Genomic DNA, 27,148 nt, shown 5'->3' on the forward strand with positions numbered 1-27,148 from the left:
GGGAACGGTTAAAGGGATAGACTCTGGCACCAGAACTGCTAGGTTTGAATCTTAGCTCTACCCCTTGCAAGTTGTGTAATTTTAGGCAAATCACTTCACTTCCCTGTGTTTCAGTCTCCTCATCTGAGAAATGGGGCTATCAAAGCACCTATTTCATATGGTGGGTGGGAGATGAAATGATGTACTATAGGTAGAGCACTTGGAAGAATTCCCAGCACATAGCAAGTGAGATACTTGCCATCCATTGGAAATGCATAAACACATTTTAGTTTTCCATACCAGGAGTATCGTGCAATCTTTCAAAATAATGGAGTAAACCTCTCTGTGCTGATATAGAGCAATCACAAGATTTATTATTTAGTGGAAATGTCATGTGTCTATAGTATTCACCTTTGTGTTAAAAATCATGTCTAAATTATACCCAATAAAGTTGTTTTTAAAAAATAATACGTACACGCACGCATACTTAATATTTATGTAGACAGTATTTCCAGAAAGATCAGAAATGAGCCCTCGGGTTGGAGGGGCACTTTTTATTTTTGTGGTGTTTGATTTTTTTTATCAAGTTCTTGTACTATTTTTTTTCCAGGCAAAATTTTGTTTAAAAGAAAAAGTCAGGACTAAACTCAGTGGTTAATGGCATTGGACTTAAACCCAGGGCTCATACAACCACATTTCCATGGGGATCTCTTTGATCTTCCTTTGATAAAGCTGCCAGCTCGGTGAAGTGACCAGGCTCCCGAAGCAGCGAGACCTGGCTCTGCCACTTCCCAGCTGCGTGACCTGAGACAAGCAATGTCACCTTTCTGTGGCTCATTCTTTCTTTTCTCAGAGATGCAAGAGCAGCTTTTTCAGGGTTTTTAGAGGATTGATTGAGATAATGTTTGTAAAGTGCTGAGGACAGGGCCTGTCATATATAAATAGGGGTTATTATTATACATGGTAGCTGATTTCTAACTACCAGCTTTACAAAGGTGGCAGCGAATCAAGATATTCACTATTGTCGTTTATGCAAATTAAGAAGACAACACCTAGAAAAGAAAATATCTTTCCTCCTTTCTCTCTCTCTCTCCCTCTCTGTCTCTCTCGTTTGTCTTTAACATACGCCATCACCAAAAAGCCTTAAGGTTTCTGTTGATAATTTACACAATAAACATATTAAAAATCAGCAAAGCGCCAGGTTGGCTATTGTCTAAGATTCATCTTTGTAGTCCAATGAACAGCTTAAGAAATGCCGATGCAGAACAAAATTAAAATACATGATGATAAAATTATCAATACAGTTGATTCCAGAGAAGCAGGCCCTGCGGCTTATCCTGCTGCGCCCCCCACCGGCCCCAGGCCCTGCCACGGCCCTCCGCAGGGTCTGCTCCCTCCACTGCACCCAGCCTCCCCCCACACAACCTCCTGCTTCACAGCCCTCCTGAATATCCACACTCTTGCCGTCCTAAGCCTGTATTATGGATTATTTACCCACCTATACCTACCCATACAGCACCCGCATCCATATATCCTAACCCCATATACAAATAGTAAACAGAAAGTTCATTATAGTAAAATATGATGTATTCCATATGTGCAGATATATATATTCTATAAGGGTCTGTATATGTATGCATGCATGTATATGTGTGTTATGAGTATACATGTATATGTGTGTATGTGCATATGTGTGTATTATCTACATATGTGTGTATATATATACACACAGAGAGGCATGACAGTGTTAGGAGACATGAAAGTAAGTCTGGATTTAAGAAGTAAGACAATATTTATTGTAGAATTATTTGCCTCTTTTCTCCATATTGGCATTTTAAAGCTAAATAGTGCATGTGTATGGGCATGTGTATACACATTATCACAAATCCCGTAACCACCAGGAGAGCCACGGAGCTAGGAAAGGGTTTCGGATTTGGGATTAGGAAGGTTACCCTGGTGCACAGGTGAAGGGCAGGTGGGAGGGTAGAGGAGACAGAGCAGAGGGAGGGTGGGCATGTGAGTTCACTGCTGTCACAGGCAGCTGGGACGTGGATCAGAGAGACGAGAGAGCGAGGCTCTTGGTGGGTACAACAGGGACCCAAGAGGGCGCTTTGGACATTAGCTGCAGGTGGCAGAAGTGGAGCAATAGAGATCCACCTATGGAAAGAACACGTGCTTCGTTAGCAATACCTGGGGCACAGGAAATAACACCAACATCCTGAAAAATCGCTCATCTGGCCTCATTTCTTTGGACAGTAGTCGGGTTCTATTCATGTGTGTGTTTCCCACGGGGCCAGGAGCTCCCTCAGATTTTTTGCCGTATTTGTCTCTGTGGCTTCTACATCGGGAAAAGGGACCAGTGAGCTAGGGCCAGTGGGCCAAATCCTCCACCTGTTATGCAAATGAAGTTTCAGGGCGCACGGCCACACCCATTCACATCTCTGCCTTACCGCTACAGTGGCTGGGTTGTGGACTTGTCCAGTAAATTCTAAAATATTTACCATCTGGCCCTTGAAGACACCGTTCGCCAGCCCCACGGAGACATCATGCCAAGAACATAGCAGATGCCCCATAAATATTTACGCACTGTATAAATGGGAGTCACAATGACAGGACAGCCTTCCGTCATAGAAATAATCCATTGATTCTGTTTTCACTGGCACACCCCTTGCATGGCATCCCCAAATGTGAAACTTTTTTCCCCCAAGTCACTCATGTTCTCAATTGGTCCAATCCTTTGGAGAATCCTTGAAGCAGGCCGGACACAGGGGAGCCCTTAAGACAGAAAACTGAGCTATTTGGGGCAAAAGATATTTTCTCAAATTTGGCACTATTGGCATTTGGGGCAGGATAATTCTCTTGTGGGGGCTGTCCTGTGCATTGTAGGATGCTGAGCAGCGTCCCTGGCCTCTACCCACATTCCTTCCCTACGTGGTGGTTAAAAATGTCTCCTGGGAGGCAAAACTTCCTCCCAGTAAAGCACCATGGCTCTAGAGAGAGAAACTGCAGCTAAGAACTCAGTGCTGGAATCCACTGGTAACCATCCCTGAGGATATTCCTCATGGTTTTTTAGAAAACATGGGAGGAATTTGCAGAGCCCATTCTAATCACTCTACTCAGCCCATCAGGGGACTTCTGGTGTCTAACCTGAGTCCTTTATGCTGCATTTGCCCCTCTTGTTTTTAATTCTGTCATCAATTAAAAAATTAAAAATAGAGAAGAGTTAGTGACTATGCCTGCCATAATAGCCCTCCTTCTATTACAGTCTCTTTACAGAGAAAGCCAGGAAATACATAATCTAGGTAATCACTCACTCAACAAATACCTGCTGAGCACCTGCTCACCTGGCACTGCTGTGGGTGCTGGAGACAGAGCAAGGAGCAGGAGTGAGCAGGGCCCTGATCACAGGAGCTACGTCCTAATGAGAGGAACAAATAAGCAAAGAAATAAATAAGATGGTATCAGTTACTGATGACTGGTTGATGCCACAAGAGTGACTAGGTGGACCCTTAGCTGGGATGGTAAGGAAAGGGCTGGAGAATTCAAAAGAGCAGCCATGCCAAGAGAGAAGAGGTGAAATGCCTGGTTTCAACGTGTTCCCAGTTCCAAGATTTCAATCTGAAATGAATGTGCGGTCTTGCTAACCACTAGGGTTCCCTTTCTTTTGCTGTGGGGGAAGGGAGCCTCAAAGTGAGCTTGGACTCCCTGAGCAGCTTCAAGGAACAGCCCTCTTGATTAGCCTGAGGACCTCTTATGGATTTCCTAAATGACTGTAGGAGGTGCCAAAAGTTAGGCACTCCCAGGTTCTCAAGGAGGGGAACTTGAAGTCTTCTCCTTCCTACTTCTTCCCAGATCCATCCAGGCCCCAATGGCAGCAACGGTAAGACAGGAGGGCATGAGCATGGCTAGGATGGTGTTTGGTGGGTGAGGCCCTCTGACGAACTCTAAAGCCAGAGTATGAATGTCTGGGCCCATCCCCGTCTCTCCCAGCTTCCTCCATTCAGCTTCTGTCTTTCCCCGGAGGATGAGCCATCTTGTGCCATGAAGCAGGTCTTGCTGGGTGAATAACAGCTTGAGTAAAAGCTAGAGGCATTGGGAAGCTGTAGCTAACTGTTAGAATCAGGGGTGAAAAATTATTTCAGGGCTTTAAGCTGTTTCATGTGCCATGTTGTTTTGTTCTATTTATAGCCCCATCTCCCCATTGCACTGTCTCAGACAGGTAGCTGGTGAGGGGTGAGAAGCATCTGGGTGGACTCTAGGGTCCTGCAAACGTGAGCTCAGATCTGGACTGTCCTTACTAACTGCCAGACTTTGGGGAAGCCACTTATACTCTTTGGACCTTCATTTCTTCATCTGCAAAATTGAGGGATCTACTTTGGAGGGTTGCTGTGAGGATGAGAGATAAGGTTTGTGTTAATAATAATAATGTAATAGCCATCATGCATCAAGTTCCTGCTGTGTGTTTGACACTGTGCTCAATTCTTTATATAAATATCTCACCCTCACAACCGCCCTCGGGGGAGGGTCCATCATCGCTATGCCCACTTTACAGCTGATAAAAGTGAGGCATAGAGGTGTTAAATATCATGTCTAAGTCTGCCCACTTTATAAAGAGCAAAGCCAGTATTTATTTGAACTGAGGTTTCATAGAACCCAGATCCAGGGTCCTTAACCACAAGCCCTCTCTGCAGTGGGCAGTCAACAAAAAGTCACTCGTTCTGTGTTCTGGTTATAATCATAAGCAGAATCAGAGTGTCAACAGATGGGAACTAATCCACCCTCACTGCCCTGCTGGACAGAAGGGGCATCTCACTAAGTGACTTTGTTGTCACTTGTTGATGCACACCATCCCAGGGCCTGTGTGACACCACACTGCTGATCTCCTAACACGTCCTGCAGAGCCTGATGGCCGACGTAATCACACAGTAACCCTCTGCTCGCTTAGTCCCTCTCTGTCTCTCTGCCCCATGTACAAAGCAGGAATTCAGAAATTTATTCATTCGTTGTCCAACTAACATTTATCAAGTGTCCGCCAAGTGGCAGGCACTGCTCTATACAGGAATGCACGAGAGGGACATAAATCCTGCCCTCTTGAAGCTCACACTCTGGAGGGAAAGAAAGTGCAGAAAGTAAAATGTACAATATGTTTAGGGTGCAGAAAGAATCAAGTGTCCACTATGGCAGGGAGGGAGACCGGGCACTGCCAGTCACAGAGAAGGGCTCAGTTTGAAATAGGGCAGTCAGGGAAGGCCTCCCAGAGAAGATGGAAAAGGTAAGAGAGCGAGCCGTCCAGATATCTGGGCAAGAACATTCCTGTCTGAGAAAAATAGCAAGAACAATCAATGACCCAGAGGTGAGTCAGCCTCTTAGAGAAAAGTTTCACAAATTGACTCATCAGAACACCAATCTTATGAGACATTCATTGAAAATAAGCTTATGGGGTGCAATAAGTTTCGTAAATGCCACATGCTATATAGTCCACGCTTGGAGTTTGGATTACCCATTAGCATAAGAAAAGACAGACGATGCGATGTTCTGTAGTAGAGTCTTGTTCAACCCATCTCACCCAGGCACAATTGACTACACAACTATTTCTTCACCTAACACCTGTTGGCTATATTTCCATGGAAACCAATTTGGGAAATTCTGGTTTAAACTTGGGGCCCTCTCTCTAGAATGATGTACAATTTCTTGATTCTCTTACCCCCATTGAGTCATTCAACAAACACTTATTAAATACCTCCTTACTAAATGTCAGATACTGAGCTAGATTTGGCTGGAAATAGAGCAGAGAATAAGACCCCTGTCTCCATTTAAAAAGTCAAGTCTGAGGCGCCGCCATGTGGACCCACCCACCATCAGCCATGGTCACCCCCACAGTATTCAACATCACCATGCACGGCAAGCCCTTGGGCTTCGTCTCCTTCAAGCTGTTTGTAGACAAATTTCCAAAGACAGCAGAAAACTTTCGTGCTCTGAGCACTGGAGAGAAAGAATTTCATTATAAGGGTTCCGGCTTTCACAGAATTATTCCAAGGTTTATGTGCCAGGGTGGTGACTTCACAGGCCACAATGGCACTGGCCCAAAGCACATCTACAGGGAGAAACTGGACAATGAGAACTTCATGCTGAAGCATACAGGTCCTGGCATCTTCATGGCAAATGTTGGATCCAACACAAACGGTTCCCCGGTCTTCATCAGCACGGCCAGGACTGAGTGGCTGGGAGGCAAGCGTGTAGTCTGTGGCAAGGTGTAAGAGGGAATGAGCATCATGGAAACCCTGGAGCGCTTTGGGCCCAGGAATGGCAAGACCAGGAAGATCACCACTGCCAACTGTGGGCAACTCATAAATTCGACGTATGTTTTGTCTTAACCGCCAGACCATTCCTTCTGCAGCTCAGGACAGCACCCTCCTCCCCATTTGCTCAGTGTGCTCTTGCTGCAGATCTTTGGATTACATATTTTCCTTACTCGCCCCCCATGTCTAGCTGGATCACAGAGCTAAGTCTATGATGATGAAATAAAACTAAATAACAATGAAATTGTCACATCCACAAAGCAAGCGAATCTGCCAAGGAAGATGGAAGTGTGTGAATTCAGTGACCCAAACTCTCCAAGGGACAGTTGTGGGCAATGAACAGTTAAGGAGACTGATTGCAAACCCCTCCTCTCGTCTCTTGTGATATTTCAGCTCTTGGTCTCACCGGTGTTAGGAGGGCACAAAAATGATTCTTACTAGATCCGTGTGGCTTTAAAGGAAAGAAGAAGTGGTTGCTTAGGGATAAGACAAAAAGAAAAACTCACAGCAATTTATACCTTCTCAACACCTTCTCAAGAAGAATGAAGTTGAAAAATCTCAGAACCACCCCCTGCGGATCCAATTTCAAACATATACCCACATATGACACCCCCAACCTTAAGCAGCCTCTGAGTTAGAATAAATTGACTTCCAGCACCACGTACACACCCGCCAGCCAGCCTTCTCGTTTACCACCTGCACAGGATTCATTTTCAAAGGCTGGGCTTTTCTCATAACAATCTAGAGTCCAAAGGATAGGAAGCAATGCTGGGTGGAGGCAGAGAACAAAACCCTATTTATTCACTTGTAAAATATACTTATTTTAATCACCCGTGAATATACTGATGTTTAGTTCAAAAAATTAAGTCTCCAATTTATAATCAGGACTTCAGGAGCAACATGATGCAATGTTAAGAGCATAGAATGCAAATAATAATGCCTACACTTCACAGTAGTAACTTGATTCCCTGCTTTGAGCCAGCTATCAAGGGCTTACCAATCTAACTCCTTACCACACACATTCTTAGCCCCGTTTTACAGATGAGAAAACAAAGGCCAACAAAGGTGCAATAATTTGCCCAAGGACCATAGAGAAAGGCATACACCAAGATGTGTTGCCTCTTTGTGAAAAGTATATAATATTTAGACCTTGCAGTGCTAGAGTTTCAGCCTCAGAACTTCAGGGGCAGGGCACCTTGTGCGGATCATATATATTTTTTCTGAGTCTTAGCTTCTCTATCCGCCCTCCCTACAACCCTGGGCAAGAATGCCCACCTAGCTTAAGGTAGGGCCTCAACAAATTCCATGCCCTTTCTTTCAGAGTTTCTTCTTCTAGACTGCCAACTGCTTTAAGAATATCTCCCAGAATCAATATGTGCTAGAAACTGTTCTGAGAACTTACACATGTCACCTCATTCCACCCACTTAATCCAGACAGCATCACTGAAAGTTGCATTCTTTCACCCTCCCTTTGAAGGTTAGACAACTGATGCTTCCAGATGGTTAACAGCACGCTCAAAATGACCAAATCATCAAGTAAGCAACTCGTAGTTTAAACTAGTAGTTCTCAACTAGGGGACACATGCATGGTCTGGAGACATTTTTGGTTGTCATGCCTTGTGGGGTGGGGGCTGGGGTGCTGCTAGTGCCTGCTGGGAAGAGTCCAGAAATGCTGCTAAACACCCTACAATACACAGGACAGCCTCCACCCCACGGCAAAGAATCATCCGGCCCAAATGTCAATAGCGCCAACTTTGGGAAACCTTGGTTTAAACCAGGTTTATCTGACACCAAACTATTTTGCTTCCCTAACTGAGGGTTTCTAACCCTCAGCAGTATTGACATTTGGAGCCGGATGATTCTCAGTTGTGGCAGCTGTCCTGTAGGATATTTGTAGGATACGTGTGGGATGTTCACCAGCATCCCTGGTTTCTGCCCATTGGATGCCTATAGCACCGCCCCCTAAATCGTGACAACCAAAAATGTCTCCAGACATTGCCAAATGTTCCCAGCCCCTCTCCTCCTCCCCCTGGGGAGGCAAGTCACTCCCAATTGAGAATCATTTTCCTAACCCACAAGAAATCAGTTTAGCTATGAAATGGGAAAAACAAAACTGCTCTGAAAAATATTTCTAGTGAGAGAACATTCTGGATGACCATGATTTCCATGTGTTTAAAGAAAGTAGATGTGTGTGTTTAAATGCACACACACACACATACATTTATGTGTGTGTGCATGCATTTATATACATCTATACACTTCTTTTAATACCTGGGCACATTTGGCAGGAAGAAATAGCAAACCACCTCTTTATACCAGTGTACGAGATGTTACTTCCGGTTACATTGGGTTCCAGATTAGAAATATAATACAGTGTTCCCTTTTTTGTTGCTGTCAATGTCCTGTTGTTGGAGGCTCATTATTATTCCAAAATGAATTAGATCATAACTTGAAACAATGCGCCAAGGAAGAAGAGAGGCCATACCTGAGGCCCATGTCTGACCTCACTTTCTCACTTGGACAAACTGGTGTTGACTAATTGAGACTCTCCAGGGCTGGGCAAATTGAAGCACAACCAAGTTCTGGCAAATTTTCCATGACAATGCAGACAGGAGTCAGTAAACTTTTTCGGTAAAGGGCCAGATAGTAAATACTTCAGATTTGCATGTCTCACAACCTCAGTCGCAAGTATTCAACTCTGCCACTGTAGCATCAAAACAGCCATAGACAATATGTAAATAACAGGCATGGCCATGTTCTGATAAAACTTTATTGATGAACACTGAAATTTGAATTTCAGGTAATTTTTTATGTCAAAAAATAGTATTGTTCTTTTCTTTTTCCAAACATTTAAAAATGTAAACAACATTCTTAGTTCCTGGGCCACACAAAAGGAAGGGGCAGTCTGGATGTGGCCAGTCCACACCCTGCACAGAACATGACAAAAGACAGAAACCTTGCTCTCTCCAAAAACTCCATAAATTCTGACTTTCTAGCCTTAAGATGAAGGATATTGCCCTGGATATTTGGAAGTTGGTTTGATTAGCACTACAGAAATTTACCTGCCAATACCTGAACTTCTGGAATGTTCAGTTTACATAGCCCTGGATAAACAACGAAGGACAAACTTGAAGTAACTTAGTGCCGGTTTTTTTCTTTTCCTGCTGTAACTACATGAAATAAGTGTTTATGGTCGGTAGTAACCAATGACTTGGATGTCTCTAGAACCTCCTGGTTAAAAAATAAAATAGAGAATAAGAAAAAGAAAACCCCTCAAGTTCTAAATTTGGTAAACACAAAGCCTCAGGTCCTGTGTGAAACTGGACATGAAAAATCTGCCTGTGAGTTCTGTCCCCTGTCCCTACACACAGTCAAGCATCCCACGCTGAGAGGCGAGACCCGGGGCTCAGAACTTCTTGGTGGTTATAAATTCTTTATCAACAGTGGATTAAGTTTTTAACAGGGATTTTTCTTTTTCTTTTTTTTTCTTAAGTTACGGTGATCACAATTTTCAGATTTCCGACTACTTAAAAAACTTTTTTTTCCTCCCCCTGTTAACAGAAAAGGTCAGTCACTTTTAAGATATAAGAGAATTTGAGAATAGATTAATGACAAAGACAAATGATGATTTTTATTTTAGCGGAAGTTTCGGTGCGTTTTCTGGGTACTGATAATAAAGTACACTCGACATATAACTGCGTAAGTTCTTTGCTTTAAAGTTCAACGATGGATCAAAAGAGTGAATTCTCTCTTTAACGAGAAATCTCCTGGAAGGAAAAATAAAAGGAAAGGGGGGTGGGTAAATCTCCTACATCCCTTTTGTCTTTTCCTCTTCTCTTTGTGGCCCAGAGACAGAGCATTGAGTGACTTCTTCAGAAAAGAGATCAGTGAAATTGTCAGTTGATTACTTCTCCTTGATTAGCATTTATAAGAGCCCTGTGATACAGTATTTGCATTCCTATTTAGCCGTGATTTTTGTGGGGCACCAATGATTAAACTTGTCACAGGGCTTGATTGACGGGGTCAGATCTTCACTTTCTACTCTTTTGAAATTAAAAACAAATGTGTCAGCTCCCTTCATGGGCCGGAGCGCCGTGAAGCTCGCCTGCCTTGTCATTGCAGATAGGTCAGGAATGTTTTAATTTTAGGGATGGATTCTGCTTGTCAAGTAGAGTGTGATGGCGTGTGGTTCTGGAGATGAGATGTGAAGGGTGTAACACAAAGAAGGGGAAGAACAAAGACAAAGACACTCACATTATTAGACAGATTTAATTAGTCTGAATGGATATTATGCTAGATGAAGCAGTGAGCTGTGAAATTAACCCTTGATTACGGATTGGCGGATCATACTCATAAAGAGAATCAGACCTTTGTGGAGAGACGCGAGGTATGATTTCAGTTTCCTCTACCCTTCTGGGTTGCGTGCCAGATCTCCACCCCCACCGCCCACCCCCGTCTACTCAAACACCAGAATCTGTAGGAAAAAAGCGTGGAAGTTCACCTTTCACTTGTACGAGCAGGTGTACCTAGAAAACAAATTCCGCCTGGCTTTGCTCTCTTCGACTTGAGAGAAAGCAACAAGCCAACAGCAGTTGGATGTGCAGCTCGGGGGCTCACGCAGATGCAGGTGTCTGAATTCAAAATAGAGAATAGGAAAAGCAAGTTTGAATGCGAGTCGTGTATTTTGAGTGTCTGCATTGAATAGTTCCATCAACTGCAGCAGAGGGTCACCTCCTTGGAGTGTTTGTCCTTAATGCAGTCTTCTCCCAACTTCCTGCTAGCCTTCCATGGTCTTCTCCAGAGAATCCCAGCTGCATCCTGACTCTCAAGAACTCCAAGCACATTGAGAGAGGGCTGGGAGGCCTAGACACCTGACCCAACATGGGTGTACAATTAAGCAAAAATCACTAATAGTCAGAACTTCAACAAGGAGGGGACACTTGTGAGTGACAGTGCACATAAGAAGGTATGTGTGTCTGAGATGATGTGGCCTTCCAGAAATCCTTTACTTTACCCAAATTATCAAAAGGACATGAACTCTGCTGAGAAAGCTTTGTATAAGGCTTGCACCGACTGATGTCTCTGCTTTTAAGTGACTCAGTCTAGAAGACCATTCCTCAGCAGCAGTTCCAGGAATGGGAAGGCTCTGGTGGGCGTGATACAACAGAGTGTCTGTTAGGCTGGCCCGGTCATGCAGAAAGTCTGCAAATTAGGACTTGAGGAAATGGAGTTATTGAACTTGCTTTGCAGTTCTTCCCCAAACTCAGTGTTCTCGTTGGTTAATGGGAAGTACAGCTTCCCCTTTAACAGCTGTGCTGAGGATGGAGTCTGACCTGAAAGGCATCGTGTGCTATTATCACAGCTCAGTATAGAAAACACGGCAGTAATTAGAAGTCACTTTTCTGGGTCTGTCCCTTTCTTATGGCAGTTTCTCACTTTGGCCTATAAGTGGCTCTGGTTTAGGGAGCTCCTGGTTGAGGAACTCCCTGAACCAACAGTTTTCAAATGTAGCCTTAAGACGTGGAATCAATTGTAATGAATTGCAAATAATTTATTCCCAGTCATTGCTGAAGGATGGGGGTGGTCAGTGAACTCACTGGCACTACACTGCAATTTTCTGAATGGGAAAGACAAATGGGAAATTGAAATCCTAACCCTGGCTCCATTTATGAGAATGTCATGCATGTGACCAACAGGTGTCACAGATCAGGGTGGGGAAAATGTGAGACTCTCTCTGCTCTGCCAGGAAATGTGAGGGCCCCTTTATTGGCACATGCTTTGGGTGACCATCCTGTGGGGGTCACAGTGGTCCAGGTAGATGGTGGTGTCTCAAATTTCTGGTTTATGGTCTCTGGAAAATCAGACTGTTCCACAGATGAACACAGCTACAGTTATTTCTATTTGGAAATGAGGATTGTTTCCTTCTCAAAGATGATGTTTTGTTTCTGAAGAAATTCTTTTCTTAGTCCTAAGTGATAAAAAAAAATAACCCGTTGTCTCCAATTTGACTTCACTGAGGTTCAGAGGAGGAAGGAAACTTAAGAAATTCTGTTATGAGGGGATGCCCAGCACTCAGTACCCTTGACCCTGAAGGTACCACACTGGGTGATTTACATAGTATGTGGACAAACTTTTTTTAAGGTTAAGTTTTTGTTTTAAAGCATATTCAAATGTGTGTGTGTGTGTGTGTGTGTGTCAGGGTTTCTCAATGTGGCACTATTGACACTGTGGACTGAATGATTCTCTGTTGCAGGGGCCATTCCCTGCATTGTAGGATATTCGGCAGCATCCTTGGGCTTCCACATCAGTGCCATCACTTTAGGTGGGACAACTAAAACATCTCCAGAAACTTCCACATGTTCCCCAAGGGACAAAATCACTCCCAGTTGAAAGGCACTGATATATATCTATTATTCTACAGACATTATTGTTTAGGAGGATAAGGCTTTTAAAAAGTCACTCAAATCAAAGAAAAATATTAGATAAAAAAATTACAGAGAGAATATAAGTGATAGTGATGTGGCAGAAATGAAGAAGGTTATATGCAAGAGAAAGAAGTTTAGGAAACACTGATAGAGCTTTTTGTCCGCATTTTACAGATGTAGAAAACTGAAATCCAGAACAGAATACAAAATGGGCTTGACTAAAGTCACCCAATTGCTGGTCCCCCTGTTAATCTCATCAAGATAATGCAGGAGAGGCATTTAGCACAGTGCCTGGCACCCAGCAATAATAATCCCTGACATACATTGAGCACCTGCCATGTGACAGGTACTATTCTAAGCTCTTTACATGTAGTAATTCATCTGATATTTACAACTTCGTAAGGTAGGGATTATTATTATTCCCATTTGCATTTATAGGAAGGGACAAGGAAATAAGTGAGATAAATCCATGGTGGAGGAGGAAGGTGATGAGCCATTAGGTGGAGCTGAGGGTAAGGGGGTGTGATCTATCATTCATGCTTTCGTACCTATTTTTAAATATTTCTCTTAGTGCCTGCCATGTGCCTAGCAATACAGTGCATCTGGCTCAGAGAAAATACGTAATTCATGTCAGTTATTACTATCAGCTACTATTCCCATGGTTCCATGTGCTGTTACTGAGGTAATAAAGGAAGCCTATAGCTGCTACTGCTTGCATATTATTCATGCAAAACTGAAGAATTTGGATTTTTTTCAGTTGGGCTTCCAAAGTTTGTTTCTCATTGAGAAAAAGCCGGAAGGTTAGAAGTTAGGAATGCTTTAGGCTGCAAATAAAAAACAACTTCACTTACAGTGATTTGAATAAATCGGGATTTTTTTTTCTCACTCTCATGATTCTGGAAGTAGACATCAATGGCAGTGGCTCAGTGGATTAGCGATGTCAGAAGGCGTCTCGGTGAGTCTCTCGGTCACTGCCTCGCAGTTGCCAGATGGCTGCGTCACATCCACATTCAAGGTAGGAAAAGCAGTGAAATAACCGTGTCAGCCACCTTTGTCCCTCTTTGGGGGAGCAGATCTTTCCCAGAACCCCAGCAGAATTCTACTTGAACCTCCTCAGCCAGAGCTGTGCGATTTTGTCATCTCTAGCTGCAAGATCCTGTGAAGTATTTAGCTGGGCACACTGCCACCGAAAACAAAAACCAGGATTTTCTTAGCAAGGAAGAAAATGGAAATGGATATTCAGTAGGCAGCTCATAGTATCTGTCCCAGGGATGGTTCCAGTAGCAAAGGTGTTTTCAGTCCTCTTATTCCCCTCCCCAGTTCCTTCTCATCCAGCAGCCAGCCATTGACTGGAGATCTGTCTTCCTTTCTGAATTAGCATTCATCGGTCCCTAAATGTTGATTAGACAAATAGTGTTGGCCAAAAATTTCTTGAGTGCAATGGGCTACGCACAAAGTATTAAGACTGTCACCATCATCATTACCACCAGCACCACCACAACAACAAATATAACCTGCTGAGTATTTACCATGATTGCTAAGGATTCCACATACATTATCTCATGTCATCATCACAATGACCCCGTAGGTGTTACCATCATTCACATTCTACGGACGAGGAAATTTAGTTTTTAAAAGGCAAAGTGGTCTGTTCAAGGTCACCCAGCTTGGAAGGGGCAGATCTGGACCTTGAACCCAAGCCCACTGTCTTCACTTTTGAGATACTAACAGTGCTACAAGGGAGTCAAGATGAATTCGTGAGAAGTAGTTTACCAGTACTGCAAGACAAAATAATAGTAAGGCCTAAGCTATGTGGTCCTGGAAAGAAGTTTTGGAAGAATAACAAGGAAGATGGCTTTCACACATGCCAGAGGAAGTCAAGATAGGACTCTTGAGTTGTCCCTTAGGAGATGTTTGATTTTGTTTCCATGTGTAGTAGTTATCAAGGCCAATGCTGGGCTCCCAACCACAACAAATGCACAGAACCAAACAGACCTTAGGAAGTCTGGACAGCCACAAAGCAAACAAAAACCACTAGACTCAGTGTAGATCTGTTTGGAGTTTGTGGGGAATTTTGAGGTCTCTCAGGGTCCGCTGACAATCCTGTGACCATGTGCCTGGCACCAGGGACTTCAGCTGTTTGCAGTGCTGTGGCCAAGCTGACAGTAGGCAGATCTGGAAGCCCAGCTGCCCAAGGTGCACTGGTGAGCCGCCTCAGCTCCTCCTGCGTGTGTTCAGACTGGGCTGCCTAAACCCGCTCCGAAATCCCTCCAAGCTGAAAAAGGAGAACATGTGCTTCCTTTTCACACAGTATTTCTGAATGCCCATGAATATAAAAGAAAGGAAGCAAAACCAAAAAAGTCTAGGACACATGATATTCCCAAACCACAAAAAGACAGGAAGCTTTCTAAATCAGAAATCCGGCCCTGTCTTAAGGGATTTCCCTGTTTGTTTGGAGACCATGCTGGCTCTTAGCAAATTCAGATAAGGAACAACTGCAATTCAATGCATCCCAATTCAACCATTATTTTCTGCGTACCTACTGCGTGCAAGGCCCTGTGTAAGATTCTAGCACAAGATGCTAATAGGTGCGAAGTCAAGTACGAATCATGGAGGAAACTTTTGGCAGAGAAAGCGATAAAGACCTCACGGAGACCAGGAAAAGGGGTGATACAAAACACTGCTAAGATGACTCTTTCCTTCTCTGTTTCTTTCTTTCCAGGGTAATGAGCACATAATACAGAAAGAATTTTAAATAAAAGTTAAAAATTTAACCATGTGAAAAACAAAAATAAGGGAAGGCATGATAGCAAAGAACATTCATTTGGGAATCAGATTTATCTGAGCTCAAGATCTAGCTCCTCTACCTGCTAACTGTGCGACTCTGGGTGAGTCACTTTACTTCTCTGAGCCTCAGTTTCCTCATCTGTAAGATGGGTGTGGTAATACTCCCAACTTCATAGGACTGAGATGACGCAGGAAAGGCACTTAACACAGTGCCTGGCACACAGCAAGTGCTCCATTAACTTTTGTTTTCAATAATAATAATGATAACGTAGTATTATCATCATTAAGCTTAGTGCAGTGTTAGTAATACAATGAACACTCAGTTATGGTTTGCTATGGCTGGTTTTGTTGTATCTGCTGCTAAAGTATTTAACACAGAGTCTGGAGAAACCTGATGATTCAGTGAGCAAGCTGTGTCCCTTCTAAAGCCAGGGCTCAGGGTGTGTCAGCGTGGAATTCTTCCTTCGGGAAAATCTCTGGGAGTCTGAGCCTATGGAATCCCTGTCTATGATAAACCAGGGAAGATGGTGTGCCTTCTTTTCTTTTACCTTTAAGAAACTGCCCTAATTGGCTCGATCCTGCCCGAAGTCACCATAAAGGTAAAATTCACAAACAGAAGAGCTCAGAGACTGCCCTGGGAAGGATACACGCCACCCTACTGCGTGTCTGCGCTTCCACGCCTGAGGCCGTGTCTGACTTACCTACACAGAAGATGCGCAGGCTTATTGCAATTGGGTTTTACTCTCCTCTTTTTCTGTAGTCTTGGCCCCAGTAATTCCATGTGATCCCAGCACAAGCCTAGATTTGCCTTGAAATTTCATCTTCTTGTTCCATTCACCTCCTCACATCTTCCCATATAAATCCTTCTGATATTTCAAAGTCCTGCTCAAACACCACCTCATCTAGAAAGACTCCCAGTATCTCTTTCTTCTCCCGAGCTAGAAACGGTCCTCCCTCCTCTGGGCACCACCAGAATATTCTCTGCACGTCCTGTGTGACATGCGTCAATCGGTACCTTGGCTTATGACCATGTGTGTGTTAGGACTACAGACTGCACGGGATGGGAAATCCACTCAAACCAGCTTAAGCACAGAGGGATTGCTTTGACTGGCTCTTGTGAAAGTCAAGAGTGTAACAGGTTCAGGCAAAACTGGATCTAGTGCTTAAACAGTGTCATTGGAAATCTGGTCTTCTCAGCCTCTCAGTTCTCATTTCCTCCTCAGTGATGTCATTTTCACGTGGTGGCTCAGAAACCACCAGCAGCCCCAGGCTGAGCCAACCCAATAGTGTTCCAGAAAAAAATCTTTCACTGGACTGACTAGGGTCATGTGCCCATCCCTGGACCAATCGCCATGGCCAGGAGAATTGAACATGCTGATTGGCTAGACTCAGGTCACATGCCTAGCCCTGTTGCTTGGGAGTGGGGTGAGCCCCCCAAATCCTTGACCTGAGAATGAAAGAGCAGTGGTTCCCCAAAGGACAACCAGGGTTGCAACCCAGAAGAAACAGCAATTATCTATGACAGGTATAAATTTCCTGCTGATTCATCTTTTGGTATCTCACTGTGCCTAGCATTTTGTTTCTTACAAAGCAGATGCTCAACAAAATTATCAAATGAATAAAAAATAAAGGAATGTGACTAAAGAACTTACCTACTGACTTTCCATATCTCCTTGTCTGGCATTTAGTATTACTGTATTTGGCCAAACAGAGGTCACACATCAATTTGAGTGTTTCTCCAACTCTTTTAGGGAATATCTTAGTAAACCAGACATCACAGAGCCTTCCATCTGGAGTCAGAAATAACGCAGACAATACTAATGTTTAGTGATCCAAAGTGCCTAGCTCGCTAGGAAAAAAAAAAATGTTGTTTTTAACCTAATAAGAGAGAATTGGCCATGACCGAGTCCTTGACCTGTCTGTCTGAATCCTGTCTTTCTAGCCATTTCTGGTCATGAAAATTGGGCAGGATTTCTGGCATCCTTTATGCTTCTTTGTTATTAAAAGCAGGATCAGTTAATAAATAATTATGATGCTCAGTTTCTAGGGAACAAGGAGATAAGGGCAGGAACACTTGAGTCTTGCAAATTACATGCTATAGTATAGATTTTCACCCAGAGTGGAGAACAGCTTCGCTTTCTTTCTTTCCTTTTTTTTTTTTTACTGTGGCATAAATTGTTCTAATTATACGTGCAAGATCCTCTATTCCCAAAGATATGAGTTGGAAGCACTGTGTCTATTCTTTTAATTCCAAGAAGCATTTGCAGTTGCGTGTTCCCACCCCCCTTGTTTTCAAACTGAATTGTTTCAGTGGTAGCTTGGTGTGTCAGCTTGTAAGTCTATAAAACAGTTTTATACCAGCTGGAGATTCAACATGCTACATGAATACATAACAGTGCCTAACCAAGAAGGTTTGTAATTCAGTAATTAGCTGTAATTAATGAACACAAAGTGAAGACTCATTTACAGTTTAAATTATCACATTAGCTCCTGTCACCCTCTATGTACACAAAACAGCAGGAATTCAATTATTTTTATTCTTCAAAGCTAATTTAAAATTTAAGGGATGCCATTACATGAAATAATAGGTAGGAAATGTAATCGAAATCACTGGGAACAGTTGGCCGTCCTTAGAATAAAAAAAAAAAAAATGTGATCACTGACGATTTGGAAATGTTTTTTCATCTGTGAACAGATGAAGGATTGAAATCTCTGCTCTTTTCAGTATATTTAATTTAAAAGGAGAAGCGAGTTCTGTGGTTGCAGAATCTTCGTGCAGGGAGAATCATTGTGCATAATTGTAAAAGCAGCTGATAACTGATCGTGCTGTTGATAGTAACAAGAGGACAGCCTGGGAGACGCACATGCCATTATCCCTAATGGGAGCTGCGCCTCCTGCAACCGCAGGGGGTTCCTGGAATTGTCACCCATTTGTGATGCACAATTTCAGCTTGTGAGACCTTACGTCATTGTCACTCTTCTGTCAGCCTTAATTCTTTGTGCGTGTATATGATAAATAGTCTTTCATTCATTCATCATTGACTGAGTATCTACTCAGTCTCAGGCACTATTCTAAGTTCCAGGGCCATGGCAGTGAGCAAGGGAGGCCACATTCCTGATCTCACGGAGCCAACAGTCCAGTGGGAAGAGAGACAAGAGCCAGGGGTTCTGGAGCCCCCATGTCAGGCCTGGGCATCAGTATTGTTAACAGCTCTCTGGATGACTGGATCGTGCAGCCAGGATTGAGAACCACTGTGATAAACTAATACATACAACAAATAAATTAGCATTCATTGGGGATGGGTGCTGTGACAGAAATTAAGCAAAAGAGTGTAGAAGGTAACTACAGGCTGCTCTAGACTGGGTGTTCAGGGAAAAGCAGCCAGCCCTGAGAAGACCTAAAAGAATGTTGTTCTAGCCCAGGGATCAGCAAAACTACTACTGCTTTTTCTCCTCCTCCTTCTTCTTCTTCTTCTTCTCTCTCTTTCTCTTTCTCCTTTTTTCATTATAAGCCTTTAAAAATCCAAACACTCCCTTAGTTCAAGGACTGTACAAAAACAAATCGCAAACTGAATTTGGCCCACCCAAACCATGTCCTGGAAAACAAGATCAGCAAGAGCAAAGGCCCTGAGGCAGGCATGAGTTTCATGTGCTAGGGGAGCAGAAAGAAGGCCTGCAGAGCTGGGGCTGAGTAGGGAAGGAGGAGTAGATGAGACCAGAGCAATGGGCAGGGATGTATATTTTATTTTATATGTGACCAAAAAAAAATCACTGGAAAGTTTTAAGCAGGGAATGTACGAATGTGTGTGTGTATGTGCAAGGAAGACACTTATGTCACCTCTTTCCACAGTATAGCTCCCTGCAACTGCCACTCATCTCCTTCCGTGGCAGTTCCAGGAAGGGAAAGAAAAGCAAAGCCGTGTCTAAAGAATGCTGTGTCTGTTGCTTTGGACTTCTCTCTTCTGCACTCCCCCCCCCCCTCCTCTTCTCATATTCATTTTTCTTTTTCCTTTAAATAGGCCACTCGGAGCTGCACTGTCTAATTTTTCATAGGTGATCGACTGCTGAGTGGGGGTTTAGGTAGACAGAGGGAAGGCGCTGATAAGCCAGAGCCCGGATTCTATTAGGGAAATGCAGAGGTAATTAATGAATCCTGCCAGTAATTGGGAAGGTGTGAGTCCCCGTAATATCGTAATGATAGTCATCCGTCTGCGAGCCCCCCGTCACTCTGAGCCATCCCTCATCGCTCTCTGATCTCAGACTCTTAGCCATGCAAATCTCCCTGACAGGACGCTATGTCTCTGTCTCCCTAATTGGGCAGTATAGAGTTGTTTATGGATATTGTCGGCATTTAGGCCTCAGTTGGAGGTTGTTCAAAAATCGTTAGCAAACTTGCCTTAACAGCATTGTCAAGTGTATATTCCCCTGTTTCGATATCTGTTTTTAAGCTAGCAGAGGTTTATGATGAAAATAAGCAATGCATTGTGTGGACTGGAGCTCTGTGTGTGATTGGTATTAAACCGTTTTTGAAGTAAAAACCAATTTAGGGTAATTTCTCATCCCACTTAAGATAAAACTTCAGTTTGTGTGCAGGAACGGGATGCTTTTTTAATAGCATGTCCTCGGTTCTATAAAGAACATTGAGTATGTTAATGCCATCCTGAGACACAACCATTTGCAAAGATTACAGTTTTGCATTGAGACTGGTTTCTAAACATCCATCACCATTTAATTCCAAAGGAGCACCTTTTCTAGAACCATTTGCCACATTTTCTTGCTGATATTTTTTTCTGGATGCAAGTGGCCACCCTTTTGTCTCCCCCAAACTGGTGTGACGAGTTGTTTGAAATGCCATGAAATAAATTTTTTTTTAAAAAGCCCTTATGGCCAGGCGCGGTGGCTCACGCCTGTAATCCTAGCCCTCTGGGAGGCCGAGGCGGGTGGATCGCTTAAGGTCAGGAGTTCGAGACCAACCTGAGCAAGACCCCGTCTCTCCTAAAAAAATAGAAATAAATTATCTGGACAACTAAAAATATATATAAAAAAAATTAGCCAGGCATGGTGGTGCATGCCTGTAGTTCCAGCTACTCGGGAGGCTGAGGCAGTAGGATCGCTTAAGCCCAGGAGTTTGAGGTTGCTGTGAGCTAGGCTGACGCCATGGCACTCTAGCCTGGGCAACAGAGTGAGACTCTGTCTCAAAAAAAAAAAAAAAAAAAAGCCCTGATAACTCTGATAAGTAAGCAAGCTTGATGTTTCTATCATGATGTTTAAGAGGGATCTTTTAAATATTTAGAAAACATAGGAAGTACATTTTAATATATAATCCACACACTTTAAAAGTATTCAGATATGAACCGTACAATTCAGACTGTATCTGTATCAACTCCAAATAGGAGAGAAATTCAAGAACCTCTGGTCTCCATTTTCTTCCCCATGAAGGAAGAAAGAGACGTCAGTTTGAGGGCAACATAGACGTAGAGTTTAGCCTTGATTCTTCCATTCACCAGCCCTGCGTGGCCTTCATTCAATCACCTAGCCTCTCTGAGCTCCAGGTTTCTCATCTGTCTCACCAACACTCAAATGTAGTTCTCAGCCTTGACACAAGTTCATGGCTATAAGTGCACGTAATTCATGGAGAGGGCTTTGTAGTAAGATCCAAGTAGCTCTGCTGGGAGAGCTTGGACAAATCAACCCTCTGAGCCAGTTTCCACATCTGTGAAATGGGCCAGTTAATACAAACTTTGTAGGGTAGATTGAGAAGCAGAGATTATGAGTTGAAAGTACCACGAGGAGCTTGAGACCTGGAAGTCCCTCTACCAACGGTGGCTGCTGCCTGCCGAAGCCCACAGAGCGCCAGGCCTGGTGTGTACCTGGCACTCAGCAAACATCCACGGAGCGGAAGGAGGAAACAGAGGCACCATCAGCACTGAAGAGAGGACTGGAATGAGGCAACACATCCCTGGGCGTGGTCACTCTGGGGGTTAAATAAGGTGACCAACCATCCTAGTTTGCCTGGGACTGAGGGGTTTCCCAGGACAAGGGACTAATACCAGGACAAGAGTTCATCCTAAGTTTAAACAGACCTCCTCTTCAGCCCAAGAATCTGACAGGTCGTGATTTACTGAAGCCCCAGATTCTCAGAAAACCTTCTCCATCTTCCATTTCTAACTCTGTGTGTGGATTAGTCATAGTTCTCTGTAGAACCATCTGGCACATTCCAGAAACTCTCAAGAAACAAAAATGGCTGCCGGGCAATGCTCTCCTTCCACAGAGGCTCCACCTCAAGTCCTCTGGAAAGTTCCACGGGCACTCGTGACAGAGCTACCGGTGGCTGCCCCTCTCCCCAGCTGTGGCTCTATGAGGAGTGTGTTGGGGGGAGGGGGGGTACCCAGGGAACAGGCAGGGAAAGGAGCGAGGGGTCCAGCAGCGCCAATACTGCAGCATACCGCTGGGCCTCGCCAGGAGGGAACCGAGAGAGGTCGGTGCACGTGGGTGGGGACCCCAGGGGAGCAGGTTTGGCAGGAACTAATCAGGAAAGCCCTGTCAGCATTTCAAGGACAGGCTTGTGTTTTCCCGTCCGTCCATAAGCAAACATTCCGACCTCCTCAAGCATCCAAACTCGCTGAATCTTTCCTCTATGGACATCCTAGGCTGGGAATTTTCTAGGATGTGTCCAAGTGTCCACAAGCCCTATAACCTCTGGTGCTTTAATCACAGACCTCCCAGGGTGGTCTGTTCCAACAGCCAGGACCTTCTTACCAAAGTCCTTATTCGTCCCAAATGGCCAACCAGCTGGACCATCTTTAAATCAAAGGTTTTATTTTGCAACTTGGCCCCCCAGCCCAACCCTGGCTTTTTTTAATCACTGTCCCTTGCCCCTTTGGATCTGAATGAAGTGCCTGTAACACACACGGCTTCCGGGAGGCCTCCGTCATGAGCATTAGGGCCAACATGGTTCAGAAACCTGAAGCCTAGACTAGAATGACATACGTGCCAGGGCCTCCACCCTTGAATACGAATGTGCTGGCATCTCCCATTATAAAAAATACAGGCGAGAGAGATGAGAGGGAGAAACCTGAAGTGTAAGGAACTTTTCTGAATGCAGCAACTACCGACCCTGGAAGCAAACTGCTGTGCAGAATAATTGTCAAATGCTTGCATAAACACATAAATAAGATAAATTTATTTTCATTATTCATATTTGGTGCTCTTTCCTTCCACTATTTATGCTCTAAACAACAGTTACAGTAAATATAACGATAAAAAAAAGTGCCTACAGTGGACAGAAAGATGATCAAGAAGCCCTGATATACAGCAATTCATGTTGCCTCTTCACAATCACTAACGAATCTTAACCGGAGCCATGTTCCATTCCCATGTGAGTGATAAGCAATGATTTATTAGGAAGTGTCACGAAATCGGAATGCCATACAGTAACACATGAGCTAGTGGAAAATGTTTTCCCTGCTTCCCAACCTCATTACTCAAAGATGCGGTGTCCCTTCACCAAGCTTAATTTAACTGACTTTTCTGAGCACGCTACTCGTTGGCAATGGAAATTGGCCAAGTTGAGGATGTTCAGGAAAGCCTGGTGCCAAAATGCCACAGCCCCAGTCCAGCTGGTGCCAGAGCTAGCCAAGGACACTGGAACTCTGTGAAGTGGCCAGCCTCCAGAACCACGATCCCAACAGTCACCTCAGCTCTCTGCCCAAGTAGCAAGGAGGCCGATGCACTCAGAAAATGAAACCCACCAAGGGGGACCCCAAAGAGCAACTTTGACAGCTTTGGACCTTGTGTTAGCCATATGTCACGCTGTCCTACTTGGAACGCATGCCTGGATCACTTCAGACCCATCCAATGGTATAAGGTAGGCAGCTGAGCCTGGCTCAGTGCCAGCTCTCCTACCTACCTCCACAACTGGTGGGGAAGATTGCACGACAGCCCCAGGTCTTTACCTTCCTTGCATCTGTGTCCTGCACCACGGCACTTTGTAGTGTCCTCTTGTTTGGAGTCTAGGCTCAGATATGACTTGCTTTGGCCAATCAGATGTCAGCAGATGTGATGCAAGCAATGGCTTGGGAAGAGCTTGTGCCTCTGCCATTGCTATTAGAACCTGCCCAGGCCAGCCTGCTGGAGGATGAAAGAGACACAGAGCACAGCCACATCACTGTGGTTGTCCCAGCCTCGGGACAGGGGGTCAGCTTTTTCACTCTTCTCTACTTCCTCTGCCTTCTTCTTCTAGGCCCCCTCTTTCTTGGATGGTTTTAGATCTTGAGAGGAGGGTTGGCAGAATGGGGACATATATTCATAAATTCTCCTATTAATGAACTGCTGTTGCAACCCTCCCCTGTCAGCGGATGCCCCTTGTGGGGCAAGCATCCGGGCCTAACTCTCTCGTGGGGACAGGAGTGGGGTCTACAGAAGCCCAGTTCCTAATATGGGAGATGTGCTCCATTCAGGATGATTTCTTTTTTGTTTGTTTCTTTTTTTAGAGGTGAAGTCTCGGTATATTACAGCTCAGGCTGGTCTCAAACTCTTGTCCTCAAGCAATTCTGCCTCGGCCTCCCAAGTGCATGGATTACAGCATGAGCCACAGCGCCCTACCCACTCATGGATCACCTTTCATCCTCTTGCCACTAAGGGCCCCTCTCCCCTCTAGGGCTGGGTGCCCATAAGCAGCAAGACAGCTCTTGCCCTAATGAAAACTCACACACCTTTTTCTTGCCAAAACTTTGAGGGTGTAGAAATTCAGCTGCTTCTCCCTCTTGTCCTCCACCATCCTCCTGCATAACCTTTGCTCCTTCTCAGCACTCCCAGAGTGTAGGTCACAGTCTGCTGCGGAAGCGCCACCCGCCAAGAACTCAGAAGCCAAACTCCCCTTCCTGCTGGAGCCCAGTCCCTTCCAGTGTTTCCCATCAGGCCACTCTCCCGACTTCTGTGTCCCCTCCACAAATTCCTCCATGAGTTCCTGTGGTCTTTTTCTAGATAGGCTGCTGGCAGGAGGGAAAAATGGTGACTGGTGGCCTGATCTGCAGCCACTTAACCAATCCCATGGGAATGAGTCTGACAGCTCCCACTCTCCTTTTCTAAACTTTTTATTTTGAAATAATTTTAGACTTAGAGTTGCAAAAATAGTGCAGAGAGTTTATGAATACCCTTTACCCAGCTTCCTCTAAGGTGAACATCTCACCGAAGCATGATGCAATTGTCAAAACCAGGAAATTGACATTGGTTCAATACCAGTGACCAAATGACAGATCTTATTTGAATTTTACCACTTTTTACCCACATGTCCTTCTGCTGTTCCAGGAGCTACTTTAGGATCTCACATTGAATTTAGTTGTTATGCCTCCTTCTCTTTCCATCTGTAGCCATCCCTTGATCTTCTGTGTCCTTTATGAACTTGACACTTCCATAAACACTGGTCAGGTATTTTGTGGAATGTCTCCCACTTTGGGTTTGTCTGATGTCTTCTTATGGTTGGATTGATGTTGTGCATTTTCAGCAAAAATACCAATGATGTGTCCCCACCAATGCCTCATGGCAGGAGTTTCATAATGTCGGCAGGCCTCACAGCTGGTGATGTTAACTTTGATCATTAGGTAGTGCCTGGCAGCTTCCTTTCAAACGAGAGGTATAGTCATCTAGTCCTTAACTTTGTATCTTAAACCAAAATATCATGAAACAGGAAAATTGCACTCAGTACCCTGTTACACTAACCGTGTGATTTGGAACATATAATTTGATCTTTCTCCAGACCACATACTCCTCACCTGGGAAAGGAGAATAATAACAACCACCTTTAAGAATTGCTGTAAAGATTAGTGATCATCTAGGCAAGATGGCAGATGGCCCAGAAGACCCTCAAAAATCAATGCCTCTAAGAACATCTTGAACAATTTGCATACATTATTGCCAACTCTCACCAAAAATATGACGTATAGAATCATTACTTATTTATGGAGAAGAAGCCTAGAATTTAAGGATGTAAGTGACTCACCAAATCATGTCGTTCCCCTGTGTCAGAGTCTCTAACTCATCAACCTCTGAATGCTTTGCTGTGGTCCTCCCCAGATCACCCCGAACTGCCCTTTTGATATCAGTAACCACTCCTAATCCCCAAAAGGCAGGATCACATAGCAGTTAAATGTTTGGTCCATGGAGTCAGAGAGCCCTTGGTTTAAATCCTAGGTGGGGTTCCTTTGGGCAAGTTGTTTAGAGTCTCTCCTCCTTTCCAAAGGACCTAACTCAGTGGGTAGTTGTAAGGAGTAAACAAATAAATAAAGGTTTCCAGCATCGTGCATAGCACATAGTAAGCATGCAAAATTACATATGTAATCAACAAATATTTGTGAGGCACCCACTGTGTGCCAGGTGCTGTTGATGGCTCTGTCAATAACCACTGAACAAGGCAGAAATGTCCCTGTCCTCATTGAGTTTATATTACAATGGGTAAGACAGAAAAATAAGGAAACAAATAGTGTACTGTCACATCTCCTAAGCAATGTGCTGGTTAATGGACTTATCATCAATTCCCCAAATGAGGCTGTGTCCTTATGCCTGGCTGTCCCCTCCACATGGGTTACTGCCTGTTCCACTGTCACGTATTAAAATCTCACCCCCTTTTTCAAGGCCTAGCTCAGCCTCCATCTATTAATTTTTTTTTCTTGATTCTTTAATTTGATCAATTACTACCTTGTGGGATCTGCCTTCCCACCCCCACTAATGCTATTACTTACGTACACATTAATCACTATCCCCATGAGCTTCCAGAGCAGCCTTCACTCCCCTTTGGCAACATTGCTCTACTTTTTGTTACATGCTCTGTGTTCTACTTTTTTCACCAGATTATAAATTTGTTCCCTGAGGGTAGAGACTACATCTGCCTAATACACTTATTGGGATCCCCTTATGGAGCCCAGGGCAGGTGCTCAAATGTTTGTTGATTGAGCAAATACATCAACAAATGGACATGTCTTAACCCTCTTGCTGAATTTTGATTCTTAGAAGGCAGTGGCTACGCCTTACTCATTTAATATTTGTGGGAATGAACTGAGACATAGCAGTATTGGACATATTTGCTCCACCAATTATTTTGCTTGTGGTTTTGGCCTGGTCTCTCTTTTGGTGTCCCAATCTCCCCCTCTTTAAATACATCCTTCCCTTTTTGGAGAGTTTTTGCTACACTGCAGGAATTACATGAAGGTAAAAGAAAGAATAATGTAAGGCATTTTGGTTGCCTTGGCAATGAAATGCTTCAAAACTCTCAGGGATTGCTTTTTGTTGCCAGTATATAGTCCCTGACTTTTCTTGAACTCATGCAAAATCCACAAATGGGGCCATCTGCCTTTATCCTATTATTGTTTATGATTTAATAATGGATTATTACTAATTTTACTGGAAAGGAGATTCTAATGACCACATTTTTCTTTCCAGTACTCATACAGACTGCCAGGAAAAGAAAAACAAAAAGTACCAATTGTGGTTTTAAAGGTTTATCCCCTCCCTACGATGCTCTTCTCTTTTCTCCCAGTAACCCATTCTCCAGTACCAAAAGCCAAAAAAAAGACCATGACTCTTACTTTCCCAGCCTAAAATACACAATTTGGAAAACAGATTGGAAAATCTTTCTGGAAAAAAGTTTACTGAAACTCCAAA

At 43.9% G+C, this 27,148-nt stretch overlaps 2 protein-coding genes across 2 annotated transcripts in view; both read left to right on the forward strand.

The window, feature by feature from the left end:
• TSHZ2 (teashirt zinc finger homeobox 2) overlaps positions 1-27,148 on the forward strand; it is a 406,137-nt gene that overhangs the window by 362,388 nt on the left and 16,601 nt on the right. The window lies entirely within an intron of this gene.
• On the forward strand, positions 5,844-6,236 carry LOC123622906 (peptidyl-prolyl cis-trans isomerase A-like). The gene has a single exon (XM_045529599.1). The coding sequence runs from the start codon at positions 5,844-5,846 to the stop codon at positions 6,234-6,236; it is 393 nt and encodes a 130-aa protein (XP_045385555.1).

Source organism: Lemur catta, chromosome 17, assembly GCF_020740605.2.
Source record: "Lemur catta isolate mLemCat1 chromosome 17, mLemCat1.pri, whole genome shotgun sequence".
Classification (NCBI taxonomy): Eukaryota; Metazoa; Chordata; class Mammalia; order Primates; family Lemuridae; genus Lemur; species Lemur catta.